General features: G+C 62.6%; 1 protein-coding gene across 1 annotated transcript; it reads left to right on the top strand.

Moving 5' to 3' along the window:
- Nucleotides 1–8,348: 8,348 nt before the first annotated feature.
- On the top strand, nt 8,349–18,324 carry MRPL4 (mitochondrial ribosomal protein L4). Its single transcript, XM_054012566.1, has 9 exons — nt 8,349–8,477; nt 9,481–9,562; nt 10,718–10,886; nt 11,382–11,433; nt 11,717–11,834; nt 15,928–16,034; nt 16,892–17,001; nt 17,369–17,439; nt 17,878–18,324. Exons 1-9 carry the CDS (start codon nt 8,430–8,432, stop codon nt 18,021–18,023), a joined length of 903 nt encoding a protein of 300 aa, XP_053868541.1. The 5' UTR covers nt 8,349–8,429; the 3' UTR covers nt 18,024–18,324.
- The last annotated feature ends 202 nt before the right edge of the window (nt 18,325–18,526 follow it).

Genomic DNA, 18,526 nt, shown 5'->3' with positions numbered 1-18,526 from the left:
GCCCTGGAATCTAGGTTTCAGAGTAGCAGCCGTGTTAGTCTGTATCCGCAAAAAGAAGAACAGGAGTACTTGTGGCACCTTAAAGACTAACAAATTTATTATTACAATTATATTAAAAATCTTTGTCCATAGGATAAGGGTAGCCCTGACTGTGTAAGTGTCTGTGATGCCCTCCTGCTGGCGTGTCTCACCTGTGCACTAAAGGGGCCCCTCAAGGGGCCAGCTTAGTCTCAGTGGACTCTGGAGCTATTTGCTGTAGCATCCTGCAGCCATGAGTTCCATAGCTACTTGTGTGTTGCGTACCGGAGTCTAACCAGCTAACGAGAGTACGCAGAATGGCCAGGCTGGATCTGACCCCAGCCCATCTAGCCCGGCTTGTCTCTGACAGCGACCAACACCAAAGAAGCTGGAAGAACCCTGAAGTAGCAGACGTAGCTCATCTCCCCGCTCCCCCCCCCCCCCGCATGTCTAGGCGTGAGACCACCTGCTTATCAGACAACAGCTGGTTTGCGGCACTGCTTGTCACGGAGTCCCCGGGCGATGCTCTGGAACTGCTCCCCACAAAGCCAGGCAGGACTCTGGGGAGCCTCCTCTCCCTCGGAGCAGACCGTCTTCAGGGCAAGAAGCTCACACGGCTTCACCTCCTGGGTCTCTCCTGGGAGCATTCAGCATATGCCCCTCCGTGCGCTGCCCACAGCGAGTCTGCCCCGGCGGGGTCCTGGGGAAGCCAGAGGGTCCTGCACCCCCACTTCGCAGTCAGAGGTGACTCTCGGCCAGCCAGTAAAACAGAGCTTGTAGGTCCAGCGAATGGGACCTCTCTGCCAGGTCCATTCCGGGGCCTAGCGAGGCAGACCCCCGTCTGCCCTCCCTTCCAGTCCCCAGCTAGCTCCAAACTCCAAACCCGTCCAGCCCCTCCTTCTCTGGGCTTTGTCTCTTTCCCGGGCCAGGAGGTCACCTGATCCCTTTGTCTCCAACACCTTCAGTTGGCACCTTTGCCGAGGAGGGGCCCAGGCCATCAGTTGCTAGGAGACAGAGTGTCGGGCATTTATGTGCACTGGCCCTTTGCTCTGCAGCAACCCTACACCCTTATCCCACCCCCTAGATACTTAAGAACTGCATAGGGGAAACTGAGGAAAACATTAAGAATGGTCCCACTTCGTCACATCGCTACCCCGGGCTCCCTTCACGCATCCTGTTTGCCTCATGCACCTGTTACCGCTCGCCATGTACAGCACAGGGCATAACAGGGCCTGACCCTCAGCAGGGGCCCCCGGGCTCTGGCTGTGTACGAGTAACAATCCCGCCTACATGCGTGGAGTCCCCCCCACACTTGCTCCTCCATCTGCTTCACGACTTCTCGCACAGCAGTGTCCCGCTAAACACAGGGCCATCAATAATATGGCTACAGGGCCCCCTGCTGGCCCAGCACTGGCGGGCACTTACTGGGAACTGGGCTTGTCTCGCAGGGAAGTGTCACCGTTTGTCCCAGGGGAATTAGCCCGGTACAGTTAAACCAGCACACGGAGAACTATTCTGGGGTAGGCGCGCCCCTCCACAGTTTAGCTTCAACCCCTTCCAAGGGGGCATCATTCTGTCACTGATACTGACCTGTTTTGTCAGGTGCTCGGAGACCCTCTGATGAGCCGGGCTGCAGTCAGAGCAGGCTATGAATTATTGTTAAGAGTCTTCCCACGGGACATCAGACCAGCAGAATTGTGACACTGCTCAGGGTTACCTGGGGTGTCCAGGGGGAATCACTACCACCTGCTCACAGCCCGGGGAGCCCTGTCTGTGCCCAGCTACCGGCTGGTGGTAACACAGCTGCTCTTTTCCTCGGCAGGCGCCACATTCACACAGCCCAGTCTGTTGTCTGGACCCCCACAATGAACACGGATCTGCTGTCTCCCTGGAAACAGTGCGCACCAGTTCTGTGGTGTTTCACCTCAGATCAAGACTCTCCCTTAGCACAAGGCCCTTGGGGTTACAGTGAAAGTACAGAAGAGAGCTTGAGAGAAAGCGCCAGATAAAAGCAAGTGTCAGGGTTTGGAAACATACGGTGAGAAACGAAGAAAAACATAAATCACAACCTAGAGCCTCTATTGATGAACAAGTGACTGTCTGGTCTTATACGCAAAAAGAAGAACAGGAGTACTTGTGACACCTTAGAGACTAACAAATTTATTAGAGCATAAGCTTTCGTGGACTACAGCCCACTTCTTCGGATGCATCCGAAAGCTTATGCTCTAATAAATTTGTTAGTCTCTAAGGTGCCACAAGTACTCCTGTTCTTCTTTTTGCGGATACAGACTAACACGGCTGTTACTCTGAAACTGGTCTTATACGCTATTTCTCACCCGCGGCTCTGTCTTAGGTGCTGTTCCAGCCCCGTCACCACCGGCCCACACTCTGTGCTCACCCCCCCTGCAGTCAGGAATAGGGTGACTAGATGTCCCGTTTTTAGGGCTTTTTCTTATATAGGCTCCTATTACCCCCCACCCCCTGTCCTGTTTTTTCACAGTTGCTATCTGTTCACCCTAGTCAGGAAGCAACGCCCCCTTTTCACAGATGGCAGCTGAGCCCCCCAGAGGCTCAGTGCCTCAGCCAAGGATTCGAACCCCAGGCTCCCGGCCCATCCTCCTGCTCCACTCCCACAAGCTTTTCTTCCGACGCACTTGGCTGGGATAGCGACTCTCTTGTGCCTGTGTCCCAGCGCGGCCATTCCTCTGCAGCAGCGGCCAGAGAAATGCACTGGGTCATAGACTCATAGACGATCAGGGTTGGCAGGGACCTGAGGAGGTCATCTAGTCCAACCCCCTGCTCAAAGCAGGACCAACCCCAACTAAATCATCCCAGCCAGGGCTTTGTCAAGCCGGACCTTGTGACGAACTGGGCCTGTTCTCACTGTGGTCTGTGAATGCTGACAGGGGAGTGTGACTAGGATGGTCTGCATTGCAGGATGGGATCTGCCCGAGGGCGCATACCTGAGTGTGTAACATGAGAACCCAGGAAGGGGTTGAAGGGGAGGCGACTCCTTAGCCCGGGAGACTGAACAAAGGCTGTGGGAGGGGTCGCTGAAGGCAGAGTGCTGGAAGCAGGCAGGGAGAGAGGGCTGGGGGGCAGAGATGGCTCTGACCTCCCAAGGTGGGCTGGGCTGGGATGCCCGGGGACCCCAAGATGGACCTAACTGAGGGGGTCCCTGTTGTCTGTGCCTGCAAGACCTGTCTTGGACTGTATTCCTGTCATCCAAATAAACCTTCTGCTTTACTGGCTGGCTGAGAGTCATGGTGAATCGCAGGAAGCCGGGGGTGCAGGGCCCTGAGTCCCCCAATACTCCGTGACAACTGGTGGCAGCGGTGGGATCTACTGCACCCCGTGGACGGCGCTTCCTGCAGTAAGTGACTGGGGAGCAGTAAAACGAAGGGGGATTGACGGGGACCAGGCGTGCTGAAGAGTGAGAGAGAGACGGTTATTACCCCTGGGAGTGTGTGACCAGCGAGAAGGACTTTTGCAGTAACAGGGTCCCCCGGGGGGATCGCAGCGAGTGGTTCCAGGGGCGGAGGAGTCTGCAGCTCGACCCTGGCAGAGAGGCGGTGACCTCGAGAAGGGCTGGCACACTAGGGGGCCCCCTGGGAACTGTGGGGAGCTGTGAGCACACAGGCCGGTGAGTGGCCAGCAGGAAGATGTATGCCAAGCGGCTTAAGAGCGACCTGGTGGAGCTGTGCAAGCAGAGGCGGCTGCGCATTGGGAGGCTCACCAAAGAACAGCTCATTGCCCAGCTGGAGGCGGAAGATCGCGCGAATGAACTGATCCCTGTGTCTCAGGGAAGCAGCCTGGCAAATGCAGCGCAGGCACCAGTGTCTGTCCCAGCTGGGAGTGGTCAGCCGGCTGCTGAGGGCTTCCCGAGACCCCTCCTTCCTATGCCTAGGGGAAGGGTGGGGAGGAGCCCAGCAAATACCGAGGGCGCCGTGACCCCCCTGGCCAGCAGGGGGTCCCCCCGGCGAAGCTCACCGGCCAGCAGAGGATCCTCCCGGCGGCGTTCGGCATCCGGGGAGCGGAATTGGCTGGAATGGGAGAAAGAGCTAAAACTGAGAGAGCTGGAGGATCGTGAACGACAGAGACAGCATGAACGGGAGGAGAAAGAGAGACAGCATCAGCGTGAAGAGAGACAGAGACAGCATGAACGGGAGGAGAAAGAGAGACAGCATCAGCGTAAAGAGAGACAGAGACAGGAGAATGAGAGACAGCATCAGCGTGAACTGGAACTGGCGAGACTGAGGGGCAGCGAACCCCCGGCTGCGGTGAGTGAGGGGGGACCCAGGACTGCACGGAGCTTTGATAAGTGCATCATGGCCCCATACAAGGAGGGGGAGGACATGGATGACTTCCTGGAGGCCTTTGAGACGGCCTGCGAGCTGCACCAGGTTGATCCCGCGGACAGACTCCGGGTCCTTACCCCCTTACTGGACCCCAAAGCCGTGGCATTGTACCGCCAACTGGAAGAGGCAGAGAAAGGGGACTACGAGCTATTCAAAAAGGCCCTGCTACGGGAGTTTGGGCTGACTCCTGAGATGTACCGGGAAAGGTTCCGGAATCAGGATAAAACCCCTGAGATCTCATATCTGCAACTAGCCGCCCGCATGGAAGGATACGCCAGCAAGTGGGCTGATGGGGCCCAGACGAAGGAGGACCTGGTCAAACTGCTGGTACTGGAGCAACTGTATGAGCGGTGCCCATCTGACCTGAGGCTGTGGTTGGTGGACAGAAAGCCAGAGAACCCGCGACAGGCAGGCCGGCTGGCCGATGAGTTCGTAAAGAGCCGGTCAGGAGATAAAAGGGAGGAGTCCCAAAGGAGCAATCCCACCACAACGCAGAGAGAGAGTCACCATGGGACCTCCCCGTGGGAAAATACAGAAAAACCCCATCAGAGGGGAACATCCGGCATCAGGACCATCCGACCCACTCAAGGGGACCCATGGGACATGGGCTGCTACCACTGTGGCCAAAAGGGCCACATACGGGCCCAGTGCCCCAGGCTCAGGGACAGACTGAGCAGGCCGAACCCACAGAGGGTTGACTGGGTAGAGACCCAGCCCGGCGAGAGGCAGCATTCCCAGGGAAGGGGGGCTGGCAGAGTACCACCTGCTAAGGAGGGAGGAGAGCCCCAGGCTAGCTTCTCTGGGGGGCCAGATGCTCCGGATTCAAAGTTCTCCGTTTACAGGGTTGGCGCGGGGCTGTCCCTGCGGAGCGAGTGCCTTGTTCCCCTGGAGGTGGAGGGGAAGAAAGTTTATGGTTACTGGGACACGGGCGCAGAGGTGACACTGGCCCGGCCCGAGGTGGTGGCCCCAGATCGGGTGGTGCCCAACACCTTCCTGACCCTGACCGGGGTGGGCGGGACCCCATTCAAGGTTCCCGTAGCGAGGGTACACCTGAAATGGGGGGCCAAGGAGGGCCCCAAGGACGTGGGAGTGCACCACCATTTGCCCACCGAGGTGTTGATGGGGGGGGACCTAGAGGACTGGCCAAGCAGCCCCCAGACCGCCTTAGTTGTGACCCGCGGTCAGAGCCGGCAAGGGGCACTGCCCCCTGGCCTTGGGGGGGGTGCTTTGCCTGAGGTGCGGGACCCTAAGCTGGTGGGGAGGGAACGCCCAGGGACGCGGCTCAGGGAGGCTGCAGCTTCGGACCCAGCGGGCGAGAAAGAGCAGGTGGCCATCCCTGTCCCAGTTGCTGAGTTCCAGGCCGAGTTGCAGAGAGATCCCTCCTTGCGGAAGATAAGGGACCTGGCCGACCTCAATGCGGTACAGACCATGGGACGAGGTGGCCGGAAAAGGTTCCTGTGGGAGAAGGGGTTCCTGTACCGAGAATGGGCTCCCCCAGGGAAAATGGAGTCAGGGGGGATCAGGAGGCAGCTGGTGGTACCCCAGAAGTATCGCCGCCAGCTGCTGTGCCGGGCCCATGACATTCCCCTCGCAGGGCACCAGGGAACCTGGCGTACCCAGCAGAGGCTGCTACGGAGCTTTTACTGGCCTGGGGTCTTTGTTACTGTCCGACAGTACTGCGGATCCTGTGACCCCTGTCAGAGGGGGAGGAAGGCCTGGGACAAGGGGAAAACAGCTTTAGGACCCTTGCCCAGCATAAAGGATCCTTTCCAGAGGGTGGCCAAGGTTAAAAGGGCGGCTCTGAACCAAGGGAGCCCAAAGCACAGACCTCCAGACTGGAGCGCTGGGAGAAGACCACAGCCCAGTTGGAACCCCAGAGGTATGGGGGTGGGAAAAGGGCGCAGGCCGCATAAACCTTCCCACATGCGAACTGCGAGTGCCATCAAGCACCCCCGACCTAAGGGGGGGCGTGAAACTGGAGGGGCCTGGTGTAATTCTCACCAAGGAATGGGAGGGATGCGGGGGCATCCATGGGAACGGGGGTAGGTTCGAACTTCCCCGGGTCACTGGCTAAAGTGACCCTGCTCAGTTCGGTCTCGAAGGGGGGAGAGATGTGACGAACTGGGCCTGTTCTCACTGTGGTCTGTGAATGCTGACAGGGGAGTGTGACTAGGATGGTCTGCATTGCAGGATGGGATCTGCCCGAGGGCGCATACCTGAGTGTGTAACATGAGAACCCAGGAAGGGGTTGAAGGGGAGGCGACTCCTTAGCCCGGGAGACTGAACAAAGGCTGTGGGAGGGGTCGCTGAAGGCAGAGTGCTGGAAGCAGGCAGGGAGAGAGGGCTGGGGGGCAGAGATGGCTCTGACCTCCCAAGGTGGGCTGGGCTGGGATGCCCGGGGACCCCAAGATGGACCTAACTGAGGGGGTCCCTGTTGTCTGTGCCTGCAAGACCTGTCTTGGACTGTATTCCTGTCATCCAAATAAACCTTCTGCTTTACTGGCTGGCTGAGAGTCATGGTGAATCGCAGGAAGCCGGGGGTGCAGGGCCCTGAGTCCCCCAATACTCCGTGACAGACCTTAAAAACCTCTAAGGAAGGAGACTCCACCACCTCCCTAGGTAACGCACTCCAGTGCTTCACCACCCTCCTAGTGAAAAAGTTTTTCCTAATATCCAACCTAAACCTCCCCCACTGCAACTTGAGACCATTGCTCCTTGTTCTGTCATCTGCCAGCACTGAGAACAGCCGAGCTCCATCCTCTTTGGAACCCCCTTCAGGTAGTTGAAAGCAGCTATCAAATTAAGAACATAAGAATGGCCATACTGGGTCAGACCAAAGGTCCATTTAGTCCAGTGTCCTGTCTACCAACAGGGGCCAATGCCAGGTGCCCCAGAGGCAGTGAACCAAACAGGAATGATCAAGTGATCTCTCTCCTGCCATCCATCTCCACCCTCTGTTATAGTCCTAGCCTTCACAACCTCCTCAGGCAAGGAGTTCCACAAGTTGACTGTGCACTGTGTGAAGAACTTCCTTTTATTTGTTTTAAACCTGCTGCCCATTAATTTCATTTGGTGACACCTAGTTCTTATATTATGGGAACAAGTAAATAACTTTTCCTTATTCACTTTCTCCACATCACTTATGATTTTATAGACTTCTATCATATCCTCCCTTAGTCTGCTCTTCTCCAAGCTGAAAAGTCCTAGCCTCTTTAATCCCCCCTCATTCTTCTCTTCTGGAGACTAAACAATCCCAGTTCCCGCAGCCTCTCCTCATAAGTCATGTGCTTCAGCCCCCTGATCATTTTTGTTGCCCTCCGCTGGACTCTTTCCAATTTTTCCACATCCTTCTTGTAGTGTGGGGCCCAAAACTGGACACAGTACTCCAGATGAGGCCTCACCAATGTCGAATAGAGGGGAACGATCACGTTCCTCGATCTGCTGGCAATGCCCCTACTTATACAGCCCAAAATGCCGTTAGCCTCTTGGCAACAAGGGCACACTGTTGACTCATATCCAGCTTCTCATCCACTGTGACCCCTAGGTCCTTTTCTGCAGAACTGCTACCTAGCCATTCGGTCCCTAGTCTGTAGCAGTGCATGGGATTCTTCCGTCCTAAGTGCAGGACTCTGCACTTGTCCCCGTTGCACCTCACCAGGTTTCTCCGGAGGACGGCGCGGCTACACGTCTGCGGCTGACGCTAGGCCGGGGGGAGAGGTAGATCCGCGGGGGGTCGGGAGCGGATACAGAGGGACCCAGACACATTGGAGGATTGGGCCAAAAAACCCCGATGAGGTGCAACAGGGACAAGGGCAGAGTCCTGCCCCTCCCCCTCCCCCTCCCCCCATGATGGGCGTTACCCCGCCCCTCCCCCCTTCCCCGCCAACCGGAAGTGCCTCCAGCCCCGCCCCTAGGAGCCCAGCGAGAGCGCCCTGCCTTCGCTTACGTCATCGGCATGCGCCGGAAGTGGCTCTGCTACCCCCCCCCGCCGCCGCTCCTGGGCGCTCACGTGGGGCCGGCGGTGGCTCTTCCCGCGGCCGGGGACAGGGCGCCATGATCCGGGCTGGGAGCCGGCTCTGGAGCCGGGGCGCGGCCGCGCGGGTGAGGGGTCAGAGGGCGCGCGGGGTGAAGGGCCCTATGGGGGGTCAGAGGTCAGAGGGCGCGCGGGGTGAAGGGCCCCGTGGGGGTCAGAGGTCAGAGGGCGCGCGGGGTGAAGGGCCCCGTGGGGGGGGTCAGAGGGCGCGCGGGGTGAAGGGCCCTATGGGGGGTCAGAGGTCAGAGGGCGCGCGGGGTGAAGGGCCCCATGGGGCGGGGTCAGAGGGGGCGCCGGGTGAAGGGCCCTATGGGGGGTCAGAGGTCAGAGGGCGCGCGGGGTGAAGGGCCCCATGGGGCGGGGGAAGAGCTGGGGGCGCAGAGCAGAGCTCGGGGCTGGGTGGTGTCGGGGTCACAGGGCCAGCGGTGGGGGGAGTGAAGGGGCCTTGGGCTGGGGTCAAAGGGCAGAGCCCGGCGGAGTGACGCCCCGTGGGCGGGGAGGAGGGGGCTGCCCCTTTGCGCCCCCAGCCCCCTCTGCCCCGGTGGGGGTGAGCGGGGACGGGCTGGAGCTGACCCAGCGGGGATGTGTGGCTCGGGGCCCCGCGTTCTCCAGGCCTCTTCCCTCCCTGGGGCTGAGTGCGGCCCCCGTTCAGGTCGCCGCTGCATCTCCTCGTCCCACCGAGGCTGGGCTGGACTCCCCGGTCCCCTGGGGAGGAGCTGGCTCAGGGGCGAGGATGAATGAGTTCGCAAAGGGCTCCAGTGTGGGGTTTAAACTCTTAGCTGATCGGGTTCTGCCAGCCTGGGACAAGCCCTGCTAGTGCTTGGTTGGCACAGCCCCCTCCTGTAGATGCAGCGTATACGACAGGCCGGCATAGCCACCCCACCTGCTCCAGTGACCCCCACACCTTGACCAGGGTAGCCATGGCGACGTAGCATTGGCGTAGGGTGCTGGCCTGCGCCTGGGGCGTTTTAACAACAGTGGGTGCAACATGCGACTTCCACCGCTGCGCCTTTCCCCTCACTACTGTGTGCTCTGACCGCTCCCTCCCCTTGTCTTTCCTCCCTCTCCAAGGCTCTGGCCACCTCGGCCGGCCGGCTGGGGCTTCCCGAGGCGCCCGCACCCTCCCCACACGTGGATGCCACAACCCAGGCAGGTGAGTCCCGTTCATGGTTCTAAAACGCTGCCTCTGCGGTTCCTGTGCCCGGACTTGGTGTGGTGGCCGGGTGTGAAATGAGATCGCAGGTGGCATAAGAAGCAGGAATGGAACAGCTTGCTGGAACAGACCAGGGGAGCCAGCTGGATTAGTCTCCTGGGTGTGACAGGGGACAGCACCGGTTGCTTCGGGGGGGAACCCTGCAGGAGGTAGTAGTGGGATAACCGTCTCCCAGGGGAAGTGTCTTCCGAACCTCCGATAGAGGTCAGCTCATCCTCTGATGGCAGGGTGGTTGTATTGCTGTTTATTTGTATTATGGTAACACCTGGAGACCCCAACTGCGGTTCAGGGCCTCTGTGGTGCTGGGCACTGCACAGGCCCCTGACTGAGGGTCGGGGGCCCCCGATGTGCCAGGTGCTGCACAGACTCAGAGTGAGAGGTGTTCGCCGGCCCCAAAGAGCTCACAGTCTACTGGGGTAGTCGGTTCTTTTTTGTCATGGTCCAAATTTCTTGTTCAAGGTATAGTCAAGGTCCAGACTTCAGAGAAAATAATTAAAAAATAACAATCATGATAAGTAAATAAAAAGATTTTGGGGTCCATTCAAAAGCATCTGGCGGTCCAGGTTTAGCCCTCAGTCTGTCTATTGATTACCCCTGGTCTAAACAGACAAAGGCAGGAGGGGAGAAGGGACTTGCCCTAGGTCACCCAGCTGGGCAGCGGTGGGAATAGGTGCCCTCGCCACTAGATCCAGGTGCTGCCTGGTCACTTGCCGGCAGACTGTGCTCTTGGATGTGTTTGGTAGCTCTGGCTTGCTTGTGACCAGTGCGTGTAGGGTGGCCAGAGAGCCAGTTTTACGCTCTCGCTCCATTGTCTGCTTTGCTGTGTGTGTGATGGTGCCTGGCTGGCTGTTGGAGTTGAGTTGTGCAGCGGGTTGTGGTTCTGCTGGAGATGAGCACCTGGCCTCTGCTCCCTGCCTTAGCAGAGTGACTTATGTGTTGCCAATCAGGGATGGTCAGTTTTAACCGGGACGGACCGTGACTGTCATGTACCATGGGCTGAAAATGGGCTGGTTATTCCTGGCCAGAGGCTGCTACGATCTGCTTGTGGCCGCACAAAGCGCGCGGGCTCAGACCTCTTTTGTTTGTGCCTCCTAGAAAAGCCGCCCCTGGTGATCTCCAGTGCTCCTGTCCTGCGGGGTTGCCACCTTGCAATCCCCTCTCACCGCACGGCCGTGCAGGCCTGGGTGGAGTCGCTCAGGCACTACGATGACAGACACGTGGGCCTAGCAGACCTGCATCCCGATGTCTTTGCAGTAATGCCCCGGTATGGTTCAGAGACGCGTCGTCGGCCCGGGGAGCGTCTGGGTTGAGGGGGAATGAGAACCCTCTAGGGGGAATGGCTGCCTCAGGGGGCGGGGATCGGGACGTGGGGCCCTTTCCCTCTGGGGTGCTGGCTCTGATCCGGCCCCGAGTCAGCCCCGATCTGAAGGTGTCTCAGAGCTGTTTGCTGGCCTGGGCCCCACAGTCACCTTTGCGCTGAGATAAAGCCGGCGGAACATCGACTGAACTGCTTTCTGTCCCCCCAAGGGGATCACCCAAGTGCCGGCCTTGTGGCTAAACACAGGGATCCTGTCTCTGTGGCTGCTGAGCCGGCCCCTTTGCCCAGGGTTAATTCCATCCCAGAGCAGAGAAATCATGAAACCCTGGGGTCTTTGCTCCTGATGTTGCTTGTTAAGTTGCAGCTCTGCCCACTGCTGTGTGCTCCTCAGACACACACAGCCTGCGCCAACCCCCTGGTCTCTGTGCTTTCCCTCTGCAGGGTCGACATCCTGCACACGGTCGCAGTCTGGCAGAGGAACTACAAGAGGATAGTGAGTGTGTGCAGAGCCGGGGGTGGGGACCCTGAGCGGAATGACAGCTTGTCAGTCTGAGGAGTGGGATGGAGCGTGCCCGTAGGCCAGTGACACCTGGGTTCTGTTCCCAGCTCCGGGAGTGGTTAGAGGTGGGGGCCTAGGAGTCGGGACTCTTGGGTTCTATCCCCATCTCTGTGTGCCGTCGGACGAGTCCCTCCCCCGTTGAGCGGGAGCAAGTTGGGTCAGGCAGGCCCGAGGTGCTCACGCCTGCTGGGTGCTCTGACCCGCGCTCTCCTTTCAGAGCTATGCCAAGGTGAAGACGCGAGCGGAGGTGCGCGGCGGCGGCAAGAAGCCCTGGGCGCAGAAGGGCAGCGGCCGGGCCCGGCACAGCAGCATCCGCTCCCCCCTCTGGCGCGGCGGTGAGTGGCTCCCAGCCCTGGCGGGTTCTGCCCGAGGTCAGGGGTTTGAGCCTTGGCTTGCTAAACCCAGGGTTGTGAGTTCAATCCTTGAGGGGGCCATTTGGGGATTGAGTTGGGGTTGGTCCTGCTCTGAGCAGGGGGTGGGACTAGATACCTCCTGAGGTCCCTTCCACCCCTGAGATTCTGTGATTCACCACATATAATTCAAATGAATCATCCAGATTCTGAGCCCATTACTGACACGCCGGGTGGGGGGCAGGGGGCAGATGGAGCCAGGGCCCCAGAAGCTGCGTGACTCTGGGCCCTGCTCCTGTTTCCTGTGCCCCAGGGCGCAGCCGGGGCCAGGTGGCCCATGACTGGTGCTGCCTGGGGACGCTGCCGCAGCGCGTGTGTGTTCAGCGGGGGGGGCGCAGCTGGGCTCCCTGGATGGGGAGTCAGTACAGTGCTGTGCAGTGTGGGAGCAGGGGGGCTGCTCAGGGCGGAGCCTGTCATGCCCCTGAATCCGAGGCGCCCTCCTAGCCCCCTCCTGCGGGCACTGATCCCTCCTGACCTCCTGCCCAGCCCCCTCCTGCGGGCACTGATCCCTCCTGCCCAGCCCCCTCCTGCGGGCACTGATCCCTCCTGACCGCCTGCCTAGCCCCCTCCTGTGGGCACTGATCCCTCCTGACCGCCTGCCCAGCCCCCTCCTGCGGGCACTGATCCCTCCTGACCTCCTGCCCAGCCCCCTCCTGCGGGCACTGATCCCTCCTGACCTCCTGCCCAGCCCCCTCCTGCGGGCACTGATCCCTCCTGACCTCCTGCTGCCTAGCCCCCTCCTGCGGGCACTGATCCCTCCTGACCTCCTGCCCAGCCCCCTCCTGCGGGCACGGATCCCTCCTGACCTCCTGCCCAGCCCCCTCCTGCGGGCACTGATCCCTCCTGACCTCCTGCTGCCCAGCCCCCTCCTGCGGGCACTGATCCCTCCTGCCCAGCCCCCTCCTGCGGGCACGGATCCCTCCTGACCTCCTGCCCAGCCCCCTCCTGCGGGCACTGATCCCTCCTGCCCAGCCCCCTCCTGCGGGCACTGATCCCTCCTGCCCAGCCCCCTCCTGCGGGCACTGATCCCTCCTGCCCAGCCCCCTCCTGCGGGCACTGATCCCTCCTGACCTCCTGCTGCCCAGCCCCCTCCTGCGGGCACTGATCCCTCCTGCCCAGCCCCCTCCTGCGGGCACTGATCCCTCCTGACCTCCTGCTGCCCAGCCCCCTCCTGCGGGCACTGATCCCTCCTGCCCAGCCCCCTCCTGCGGGCACTGATCCCTCCTGCCCAGCCCCCTCCTGCGGGCACTGATCCCTCCTGACCTCCTGCTGCCCAGCCCCCTCCTGCGGGCACTGATCCCTCCTGCCTAGCCCCCTCCTGCGGGCACTGATCCCTCCTGACCTCCTGCTGCCCAGCCCCCTCCTGCGGGCACTGATCCCTCCTGACCTCCTGCTGCCCAGCCCCCTCCTGCGGGCACTGATCCCTCCTGACCTCCTGCTGCCCAGCCCCCTCCTGCGGGCACTGATCCCTCCTGACCTCCTGCCCAGCCCCCTCCTGCGGGCACTGATCCCTCCTGACCTCCTGCCTAGCCCCCTCCTGCGGGCACTGATCCCTCCTGACCGCCTGCCCAGCCCCCTCCTGCGGGCACTGATCCCTCCTGACCTCCTGCTGCCCAGCCCCCTCCTGCGGGCACTGATCCCTCCTGACCTCCTGCTGCCCAGCCCCCTCCTGCGGGCACTGATCCCTCCTGACCTCCTGCTGCCCAGCCCCCTCCTGCGGGCACTGATCCCTCCTGACCTCCTGCTGCCCAGCCCCCTCCTGCGGGCACTGATCCCTCCTGACCGCCTGCCTAGCCCCCTCCTGCGGGCACTGATCCCTCCTGACCGCCTGCCCAGCCCCCTCCTGCGGGCACTGATCCCTCCTGCCCAGCCCCCTCCTGCGGGCACTGATCCCTCCTGACCTCCTGCTGCCCAGCCCCCTCCTGCGGGCACTGATCCCTCCTGACCTCCTGCTGCCCAGCCCCCTCCTGCGGGCACTGATCCCTCCTGACCTCCTGCCCAGCCCCCTCCTGCGGGCACTGATCCCTCCTGACCGCCTGCCTAGCCCCCTCCTGCGGGCACTGATCCCTCCTGACCGCCTGCCCAGCCCCCTCCTGCGGGCACTGATCCCTCCTGCCCAGCCCCCTCCTGCGGGCACTGATCCCTCCTGACCTCCTGCTGCCCAGCCCCCTCCTGCGGGCACTGATCCCTCCTGACCTCCTGCTGCCCAGCCCCCTCCTGCGGGCACTGATCCCTCCTGACCTCCTGCCCAGCCCCCTCCTGCGGGCACTGATCCCTCCTGACCGCCTGCCTAGCCCCCTCCTGCGGGCACTGATCCCTCCTGCCTAGCCCCCTCCTGCGGACACTGATCCCTCCTGACCTCCTGCTGCCCAGCCCCCTCCTGCGGGCACTGATCCCTCCTGACCTCCTGCTGCCCAGCCCCCTCCTGCGGGCACTGATCCCTCCTGACCTCCTGCTGCCCAGCCCCCTCCTGCGGGCACTGATCCCTCCTGACCTCCTGCTGCCCAGCCCCCTCCTGCGGGCACTGATCCCTCCTGCCTAGCCCCCTCCTGCGGGCACTGATCCCTCCTGACCTCCTGCTGCCCAGCCCCCTCCTGCGGGCACTGATCCCTCCTGACCTCCTGCTGCCCAGCCCCCTCCTGCGGGCACTGATCCCTCCTGACCTCCTGCCCAGCCCCCTCCTGCGGGCACTGATCCCTCCTGACCTCCTGCCCAGCCCCCTCCTGCGGGCACTGATCCCTCCTGACCTCCTGCCTAGCCCCCTCCTGCGGGCACTGATCCCTCCTGACCGCCTGCCCAGCCCCCTCCTGCGGGCACTGATCCCTCCTGACCTCCTGCTGCCCAGCCCCCTCCTGCGGGCACTGATCCCTCCTGACCTCCTGCTGCCCAGCCCCCTCCTGCGGGCACTGATCCCTCCTGACCTCCTGCTGCCCAGCCCCCTCCTGCGGGCACTGATCCCTCCTGACCTCCTGCTGCCCAGCCCCCTCCTGCGGGCACTGATCCCTCCTGCCCAGCCCCCTCCTGCGGGCACTGATCCCTCCTGCCCAGCCCCCTCCTGCGGGCACTGATCCCTCCTGACCTCCTGCTGCCCAGCCCCCTCCTGCGGGCACTGATCCCTCCTGACCGCCTGCCTAGCCCCCTCCTGCGGGCACTGATCCCTCCTGACCGCCTGCCCAGCCCCCTCCTGCGGGCACTGATCCCTCCTGCCCAGCCCCCTCCTGCGGGCACTGATCCCTCCTGACCTCCTGCTGCCCAGCCCCCTCCTGCGGGCACTGATCCCTCCTGACCTCCTGCTGCCCAGCCCCCTCCTGCGGGCACTGATCCCTCCTGACCTCCTGCCCAGCCCCCTCCTGCGGGCACTGATCCCTCCTGACCGCCTGCCTAGCCCCCTCCTGCGGGCACTGATCCCTCCTGACCGCCTGCCCAGCCCCCTCCTGCGGGCACTGATCCCTCCTGCCCAGCCCCCTCCTGCGGGCACTGATCCCTCCTGACCTCCTGCTGCCCAGCCCCCTCCTGCGGGCACTGATCCCTCCTGACCTCCTGCTGCCCAGCCCCCTCCTGCGGGCACTGATCCCTCCTGACCTCCTGCCCAGCCCCCTCCTGCGGGCACTGATCCCTCCTGACCGCCTGCCTAGCCCCCTCCTGCGGGCACTGATCCCTCCTGCCTAGCCCCCTCCTGCGGGCACTGATCCCTCCTGACCTCCTGCTGCCCAGCCCCCTCCTGCGGGCACTGATCCCTCCTGACCTCCTGCTGCCCAGCCCCCTCCTGCGGGCACTGATCCCTCCTGACCTCCTGCTGCCCAGCCCCCTCCTGCGGGCACTGATCCCTCCTGACCTCCTGCCCAGCCCCCTCCTGCGGGCACTGATCCCTCCTGACCTCCTGCCCAGCCCCCTCCTGCGGGCACTGATCCCTCCTGACCTCCTGCCCAGCCCCCTCCTGCGGGCACTGATCCCTCCTGCCCAGCCCCCTCCTGCGGGCACTGATCCCTCCTGACCTTCTGCTGCCTCTCCCTTCCAGGCGGCATCATCCATGGCCCCAGGGGCCCCACCAGCTACTACTACATGCTGCCCATGAAAGTGCGCGTCTTGGGCCTCAAGGTGGCGCTGACGGCCAAGCTGATGCAGGTAGCAGGAGTGTGCGACTGTCGGTGTACAGGGCCCACACGGGCCGCTGGGCTTCTTAGTGTGTGTGGGTGGAGTGTCAGGACTCCTGGGTTCTGTCCCGGGCTAGGGGACTGGGTTAGGTCGGGCACGGGGGAGTAGGAACTGGGACTCCTGGGTTCTGACCCGGGCTATGGGACTGGGTTAAGTCGGGCAGGGGGGAGTAGGAACTGGGATTCCTGAGTTCTGTCCCAGGCTAGGGGACTGGGTTAGGTCGGGCATGGGGGAGTAGGAACTGGGACTCCTGGGTTCTGTCCCAGGCTAGGGGACTGGGTTAGGTCGGGCACGGGGGAGTAGGAACTGGGATTCCTGAGTTCTCTCCCGGGCTAGGGGACTGGGTTAGGTCGGGTGAGGGGGAGGGGGGTAGGAACTGGGACTCCTGGGTTAGATCGGGCATGGGGAGTGGAGGGAGTAGGAACTGGGACTCCTGGCTTCTGTCCCGGGCTAGGGAACTGGGTTAGATCCGGCAGGGGGACTGGGAACAAGGACTCCTGGGTTCTGGCCCCTGCTCTTGCCCGGACCTGCTGTGTGTACAATCACTCGGCTCACTCACAGATGGAAGAGGGGTGGGCTGGGGTCCCCAGGATCTCATTCTGCCAGATGCAGGGCGCTGTTGCCAGGCGTTCTGGTCACTTGGTAACTAGGAGGTGGAGGGGTTGTGACCCCTTCCTAGAAGGTCCTTTCCTAGCCCAGCTGAAAGGGGGAGGGTCTGGCTGGCTCGGGGATGGGGAGGGCCTCAGCTGGCTTAGAGGATGGACGGGGGCAGGGGTCACCCTGGGGTAAAGCAGCTGAAAGGTACCGAGCGTATTTTGTGTTTCCAGGACAACCTGCACGTTGTGGATGGCCTGGACATGCCGACCTTTGACCCCCAGTACCTGGCCGACCTAGCACAATACAGGCGCTGGGGCCAGTCCGTGCTGATTGTCGATGTGTGAGTGGGAGCGGCAGGGGGGAGACGCGGAGAGCCATAAACCCCAGACACCCAGCAGAGGGCGTGATCTGGGGGCCTGGCGGGAGAGGAGAGCACTGGGGAGGCCGGGCCTGGGGCCCAGGAGTAGAGCGCCCCCTGCTGGCACGAGATCTGAGAGTGCTGCAGGGGTTGGGCTAGGGGGTAGCACTCCCAGCTTTCCCCAAGAGAGGTGGGGACTGGTCTCCTTGCTGCCCCGTGCCAATGCCCCCTGGCTGGCGTCGGCGCTCCAGGCCCTGCACGCAGCCTGGAGGAGGGTCTCGGGCGTGGGGGGCAGTCCCCAGGGCAGCCTTGGGCTTAGCTCACGATTCCTCCTCTGCCTCTGTTCCAGCAACAAGATGCCCGAGAACATCACGAAGGCAGCAGCCAGCCTGAAAACCATCACCCTGGTGCCAGCCCTAGGTGAGTGCTGGAGGGGCGGGGGGTGTGCTGGCCCTCCAAGGTCACCATGCTGGCCTCCCAAGGGGGCCCCAGCTGGGGGTGTTCACAAGAGCCCTGGCCTGTGGGACGCGGTGCCTTCCCTCCCTGCCGCGTACTGCCCTGTAAGGGGGGTTCGTACCATGGCCCTCACCTGCAGTACAGCAAGCACCAGCCGTTCACGATCCTCGTCCCTTCCTCCCAGCGTGGGTGGGGGGAGAATGCAGCTGGCTCTGGGGTGGGGTGCGGAGGCTGTTTATAGAGGGCTCCCTCGCCCGGCGCTGAGATGAGCCTGCCTCTGGGGTGGGGGGTCAGGAACCATCGCCGGAGCTGCCACATGGGCAGGGGGTGCTAGGCTCCCCTGCACCACCCAGATCCGGGCTGGGCTGGGCGTGCCGTGACCCCGCCCTGGGTCTCTCGCAGGTCTCAACGTGTACAGCCTGCTCAAGCACGAGACGCTGGTGCTCACGCTGGACACGCTCGCCTTCCTGGAGGAGAAGCTGCTATGGCACGACTCCCGCTACACCGCCCTGCACCCCTTCCATCTGCCCTACAGCGACTTCCCCTAGCCCCGAGGGACGGCGCCTGCCGCAGGGAGGCCCCTTGCGCGGCGAGCCTGTTGAGGGAGTCGGCCCCACTGAGCGCGTGCGGAAAGGGGACTGGCGCCGAGGCAGCGTCCCGCTGCCGTCCCACGATGCACCTGGGGGCTGCAAAGTGACTGTTCTCTGCCCGGTGGACAGGAGGGAAGCTGGGCCGCGCCCTCGGGGGCGGGAGGATGGGGAGGGTTTCCTTCTCCGGCTTGCCTGGAGCGTGACTGTTAAACGGCTTGTCCTGCTGACGCACGGCCATTAAAGAACTGCCGCTACTGCACTGCCTTGTGCTGGCTCGTCCTGTCTTCGGCGGGGCTGGGGCGCCAGGCATCCGAGCCCAGCATTCCCCGCGGGGGCTGCCGGGCCAGGGAGGGGTTTCCCTTTTGCCTGAAGGGTTTACCCTAAACTGGGGGAGGGGAGGGAGCGAGCAGGAGCACAGCCCCGGGGGGGGGGGGCGTCACCCCTCACCCTGCATGTGGCAC

This window comes from Malaclemys terrapin, chromosome 23, assembly GCF_027887155.1.
Source record: "Malaclemys terrapin pileata isolate rMalTer1 chromosome 23, rMalTer1.hap1, whole genome shotgun sequence".
Lineage (NCBI taxonomy): Eukaryota > Metazoa > Chordata > Testudines > Emydidae > Malaclemys > Malaclemys terrapin.
This window is presented reverse-complemented; position numbering and strand designations above follow the sequence as displayed.